Source organism: Dipodomys merriami, unplaced genomic scaffold (genome assembly GCF_024711535.1).
Source record: "Dipodomys merriami isolate MVZ:Mamm:240054 unplaced genomic scaffold, mDipMer1.0.p SCAF_84, whole genome shotgun sequence".
In the NCBI taxonomy this organism is placed as follows: Eukaryota; Metazoa; Chordata; class Mammalia; order Rodentia; family Heteromyidae; genus Dipodomys; species Dipodomys merriami.
In genome coordinates this window covers 1615589-1622207 of record NW_027206446.1, presented here as the reverse complement: position 1 = coordinate 1622207, position 6619 = coordinate 1615589, and the positions used below count along the sequence as shown (strand labels likewise).

General features: G+C 47.4%; 1 protein-coding gene across 1 annotated transcript in view; it reads left to right on the top strand.

Moving 5' to 3' along the window:
- Gys2 (glycogen synthase 2) overlaps window positions 1-2834 on the top strand; it is a 24799-nt gene extending 21965 nt beyond the window's left edge. The window contains exons 16-17 of the mRNA XM_070011562.1: window positions 1596-1676; window positions 2126-2834. Coding sequence (XP_069867663.1) covers window positions 1596-1676; window positions 2126-2323 — 279 coding nt within the window. The 3' untranslated portion in view covers window positions 2324-2834. The remainder of the gene's footprint in view (window positions 1-1595; window positions 1677-2125) is intronic.
- Window positions 2835-6619: the final 3785 nt, after the last annotated feature.

The following is a 6619-nucleotide window of genomic DNA, read 5'->3' as shown; positions in this document are numbered from 1 at the left end:
ATACACACACGCACATATACACAGACACACACAGACACAGATATACACTCACACACGTATACACATACACATACACACAGACACACAGACACATACAGACATATACACACACAGACACACAGACACATACACACAGACACATACACAGACACACAGACACAGACACACAGACACACACAGACACACACACATACACAGACAAACACATATACACACATACACATACACACAGACACACACATACACATATATATACATATGTGTGTGTTTATATATAATTATATACGTATATACACATACATGTATAAATTATATATGTGTATTCATATATAAATACATGTGTATATACATATATATGTTTAAATTATATGTGTATATTTTTATATATGTATACATATATATGTGAATTTATATATGTATATATACATATATATGTATAAAATATGTGTGTATTTATGTATAATAATATATATATGTAGCCAGGCACCGGTGGCTCACACCTGTCATCCCAGCTGCTCAGGAAGTTGAGATCTGAGGATCGCGGTTCAAAGCCAGCCCGGGCAGGAAAGTCCGTGAGACTCTGATCTCCAATAAACCACCAGAAAACTGGAAGTGGCGCTGTGGCTCAAGTGGTAGAGCACCAGCCTTGAGCTGAAGAGCTGAGGGACAGCGCCCAGGCCCTGAGTTCAAGATCCATGACTGACCAAAAAAAAAGTATATATACATACACATATAAAAATATATGTGTATTTATATATAAATAGATATGCATATATACATATATATATAATATATAGATTTGAATTTATATATGTATATTTATATATACATATATGTATAGAATATGAGTACATTTATATGTATAAAAATATATGTGTGTATATGTATGTATGTATGTATATATATATATGTCTCACTGGGCTCAAGTGTGGCTTCTGTTCCTTCATCTGTTAAGCTAAAAATCTCAGTTTTCAGATGCCCTTCCTTCCTTCCTTCCTCCCTCCCTCCCTCCTTCCCTCCTTCCTTCCTTCCTTCCTTCCTTCCTTCCTTCCTTCCTTCCTTCCTTCCTTCCCTGTGTCTTGAACTCAGGGCCTGGGCGCTGTCCCTGAGCTCTTTTGCTCAAGACTGGTGCTCTACCACTTGGGCCACAGCTCCATGTCTGATTTTCTGGTGGTTCATTGGAGATCAGAGTCTCATGGAGACTCTGCCCAGGCTGGCTTTGAACCATGATCCTCAGATCTCAGCCTCCTGAGCAGCTGGGATGACAGGCGGGAGCCACCAGTGCCTGGCTATCAGGAGTAAAACCCTTGCTTGTTTTATCCTAAAATGTGACATGGATTCCACTCGCACCCGTGAGTTTTGTTTGTATGCCTCAGTTCAAAACAATTTTTTTTAAATGATGTATCTTAACCGACGCTGGTGGCCCAGGCCCTGAGTTCAAGCCCCAGGACCGACCCTCCCTCCCCCCCCCAAATAGATGTATTTCTTTGAGACCGGGGAGAGTAAATCCTCACCTACACCTACGGAAGGAAGGAACCCAGCTGTGGAAATACCCGGATGGCCTTTTAACCCCTGGCTTTCCTTTCTCTCCACAGTATTACCAGCACGCGCGGTACCTGGCCTTAAGCCGGGCATTTCCTGAGCAGTTCCAAATGGAGCCCACGTCACCGCCAGCGGTAACCGTCCACTGCGTTCTCCGTGTGCTTGCAAAAGGAGATTTCTCACTGGGGGCAAGATCCAGTCAGGCCTTGCAACCCAGAAGCAAAGGTGTTCAGACCATCGTGCATTGTGGAAGAAGCAAAAGGCACTAGAGAAAGCAGACAGCCTTTGGTTCAGCCAGGTCCCGGCTGCGGTGCTCTGCCACTTGAGCCACAGCTCCATTTTGACTTATGTTTCTGGAGGTTCCTTGGAGATAAAAAAAAAAAAGTCAGCCTCCAAGTGCGATCCTCCGATCTCAGCCTCCTGAGCCACCGGGATGACAGGGGGAGCCACCACGCCCAGTTACTTTTCTTTTCAAACCCAGTGTGCATACCTTGCTGTGTGTGTGTGTGTGTGTGTGTGTGTGTGTTGAATCCTTGCAAAGCATGACCTTGTCAACATAGTGTGTTGTTTTTGTCTTGGACAGATGGAAGGATTTAAATTCCCCAGACCTCCCTCGGTACCACCTTCCCCATCCGTTTCCCAGGCCTCGAGCCCGGTCAGCAGTGAGGCCGAAGAGGAAGACGAGGAGGAGAGGTACAACGAGGAGGAGGAAGCAGAGAGGGATCGCGTCAATATTAGGTCACCGTTCCCGCCCAGCAATGGGCCTCGAAGGAAGAAATAATCATGCGATGCACAACAGTAGCTCCAGCCTACCATCCCAGCCACGCGAGAGGCTGAGATCGGAGGATCCCTGTCCAAAGCCAGCCCGAGCAAGAAAGTCTGCGAGACTCTCTCTCTCTCTCTCCAGTGAACCAGCCAAAAAAGCTAAAAAGCGGCGCTGTGGCTCACACGGTAGAGCGCCAGCCTTGAGCATAAAAAAAAAAGCTCAGGGACAGAGCCCCAGGCCCTGAGTTCAAGCCCCAGGACCGGCAGCCAAAATAAAGAGATCACTAAAAAGAAGGAAAAGGACACGTCCTTCCTTCTTCACGTAAATTACTGCACTGGGATTTATTCTCTGTCTAAAAAAAAAAAAAAAAAAGGAAGGCGTTTGTTGAATGGCCATTTTGCGATTGAAAATAAGCTTCAGTTTATTATCTGTAACTCTGGTCTGTCCAGGGCGTTTTGGCATCAGGAAGAGAGATGATGAGCAAGATTGGAGGTTGTTGTAAAATGGTGATTTTAAGCAGAATGAACTTTTCCTGTGGCTGCTTACTTTTTCCGTCATGATTAATATACCAGGTGTCGGTGGCTCACGCCTGTAATCCCTGCTACCCAGGAGGCCGAGATTGGAGGCTCTTAGTTTGAAATCAGCTGGGGTGGGGATGTCTGTGTGGCGCTCATCTCCAATGAACCGACACAAACCGAAAGCGGAGCCGTGGCTCAAGCAGTAGAGCACCAGCCTGGAGCAAGAAAAGCTCAAGAATAGCACCGAGGCCCTGAGTTCAAACCCAAGATCTGGCACTAAACAACCAAACAAGAAAACAACATACAATGTCTGTTCCCTTTGTATGCTAAATGCATGAAAGATGGTCACCAGTAATTTACGTGTATGCTTCGTTTTAGTCCATTGTGGGGCTTGAACTCAGGGCCTGGGCGCTGTCCCTGAGCTCTTTCACTCAAGGCTGGCGCTCTACCACTTGAGCCACGGCTCCATTTCTGGTTTTCTGGTGGTTCATTGGAGACCAGAGTCTCACCGACTTCGCTGCCTGGGCTGGCTTTGAACTGGGATCCTCAGAACTCAGCCTCCTGGCTAGCTAGACCCAAGATTCTAACCTGAACTCTAAAGGGCCCTCGGAATTACCTGGGGAGCCCCGGTTGCAACCCCAGTAAACCTTTCTAGGTCTACAGCCTCAGTCTTCCTGTCTGCCCTCCTATGACCTGCTTTGAAGGCAGAGACCCACGGTGGAGAAAGTTCTGGAATGAACAAGTCCTTAACAAACAGCAGGACAGACATTACTGTCATCCAGGAGATTTTTATCCCCCCCGACCTTCCCCCATTCTTAGAAACCCCCTCAAGTATCCAAGAGACACCAAAAGTTGGTTGAGCTATGTATTTATTCATGTATGATGGATTATTTTTCCGCGTGTGCAGACCCGAGGCTCGGAGTCAGGGCTTGCTTTGCTCCAGGCTGGTGCTCTTCCACTTGAATCGCGCCTCCATCTCCAGCTTTTTGGTGGCTCACTGGAGACAAGAGTCTCACAGGTCCTCCTGCCCAGGCTGGCCTTGAACTGTGATCCTCCGGATCTCAGCCTCCTGAGTAGCTGGAATTAATTAACAGGCAGGAGCCGCCACCCCAAGTGATGGAAACAGACCCCCAAACAGTCCTAGAAGGCCAGGCCAGGGCCAAGACCCCTGTGTTTCTCTTGGTTCTACAAGAATAGAAGTAGTTGAGTGCTCTCCAAGGTGACTATAAATGGCGTACAAAGCGCAGGAAGTGACGGGTGTGTTTTCTGTTCTTATCAGCAATAGAACTACGATTTAAACATAGGCGGGTATAATTTCACCAGGTTAACAAGCTGTCTTCCAGAAACCTCCTTTGAGTCACACGTTCTTCCCCATCTGCAAAAAAAAAAAAAAAAGAGAAAATGTTGGGGTTTTTTTCCCCCTACATTGAAAACACACAGCAAAACCCCAGCTACTCAGGAGGCTAAGGTCTGAGGATCTTGGTTTGAGGCCAACCTGGGCAGGAAAGTCCTTGAGACTCTGATCTCCGAGGAACCACCAGAAAACCGGAAGTGGCGCTGTGGTTCAAGTGGTAGAGCACCAGCCTTGAGCTGAAGAGCTCAGGGACAGCGCCCAGGCCCTGAGTTCAAGCTCCAGGACCGGCAAACGCAATCAGGAAAGCATCTCAGTGTAAAATGTCCTCAAGTGACAATTTACACTATGATAAGAACCTTCTAGAAAATACTGAGGTGTTTGGGAGTCAAAATTGTACAGAAGGTCAGTGATCCTCACATCCTATTGGAACTCAAAAAACTTCCATTGATTGATCGATCAATCGATCGATTGATTGATTTCCAGTTGTGGGACTTGAACTCAGGGTCTTGGGACTCTCCCTGGGTCTCTGCACTTGAGGCTGGTGCTCTACCACTTGTGTCACAGCGCCACTTCCAGCTTTTTCTGAGAAGTTAGAGATACAAGTCTCACAGACTTTCCTGCCCAGGCTGACTTTGAACTGCAATCCTCCGATCTCAGCCTCCCGAGTCGCTGGGATGACAGGCGGAAGCCTGTATTTCCTTTTTCTGAGACGTGCTACTTAGAACGCCTCCACAATTAGAATATGATTAAAAGTAATATTTGCATAATTGTATTATCTAATTAATTTAAAATCACTGAATGATATAAATTATATTTTTTAATAATAATCCTCATCCAAACTAACTTCTACCACGCACGGTAGTGCACGCCTGTAATCCCAAACCTCTGGAGGCCTAGGGAAAGAGAATCCTGAGTTTGAGCTGAGGCCAGCCTGGGGTATAGAATGGGACCTTGTCACGCAAAACAAAACAACACAACACAAAAACCACCCGAATTCAGCTTTTCTTCCTCCGTTCTGGCTGGCTCAACATCCTTTTGCAATAATAAAATCGAAAACTACGATGTCAGCCCATCACCATGAGAGCTGTGTGTGTGTGTGTGTGTGTGTGTGTGTGTGTGTGTGTGTGTGTGTGTGTGTGTGTGTGTGTGTGTGTGTGTGTGTGTGTGTACATGGGGCTTGAACTCAGAACTTTAATCTTTTGCTTAGCTTCTTTTGCTCGAGACGAACGCTGTACCGCTGGAGCCACAGCTCCACTAGGTCATTTGGAGATCAGAGTCTCACGGGCTTTCCTGCCCGGGCTGGCCTTGAACCACGATCCTCCAAATCTCAGCCTCCCGAGTAGCTGGGATGACAGGCGTGAGCCACCAGCGCCAGGCTGTGTTTTAATCTCTTGAGAACTCACTTGAATGAGAAAAACCTCAGGCCTCACACAATACACATCTCGGTGAATTTGGGGAAAGAGAGGCTGAGTTCAGCACCCCCCCATCACCTCTGTTCTGATCAGGGGTGAGGCTCCTTACCGGTAGCTTCTTGAAGCTTCTTCAACAAAGCCAGGAGCAGGGCTTTGGCCTCCGGACCAAGCGGCTGAGGTCCGAAGCTTCTCCTTTCTGCAGAAAACAAAAACGGATCCAGATTCTACCTGCACTGAATTATTCATGGGAAGAAATCCTATTCTTAGCCAGGGGCCAGTGGCTCCCGCCTGCCATCCCAGCGACTCGGGAGGCTGAGATCAGAGGATCGCGGTTCAAGGCCAGCCTGGGCAGGAAAGTCCATGAGACTCTCCCGTGTCTACTCCTGAAGTGGATTATCTGTTTATTTGCTGTTTAACCTTTTTGAGCTCCTTGTCCATCCTGGTCACTGTTGACTGAGTTCCTGGTGGAGGTGTTCTCTCCGAAGGTCTGTCTTTTGTTCTGGTGATTTTTTTTTGTTTAATGTAGAGGCATTTTCATGCAAAAAAAATAAAAGAGAAAAGCAAGTGTGCTCTCGATTCGTAGTGTTCCCATCATTAACGCTTTATCAAAATGAACTGAGCTGTTACTTTCTGGGGGCAGGTGGGGAGAGTGTCAGTCCTGGGCCTTGAACTCGGGGCCTGGGCGCTGTCCCTGAGCTCTTCAGCTCAAGGCTGGTGCTCTACCACTTGAGCCACAGCGCCACTTCTGGTTTTTGGGTGGTTCTTTGGAGATCAGAGTCTCACGGACTTTGCTGCCCAGGCTGGCTTTGAACCGTGATCCTCAGATCTCAGCCTCCTGAGCAGCTAGGATGACAGGCGGGAGCCACCAGTGCCTGGTGTGCATTGTTACTTTTCAATCCAATGCCACAGAGAGCGTGCACTCTCTCCCTCCCTCTTTCTCTCTCTTACACACACACACACACACACACACACACACACACAGGGCCACATGACCCCTCTGACCTCCTTGCTGAGCTCTTTCTGGTCA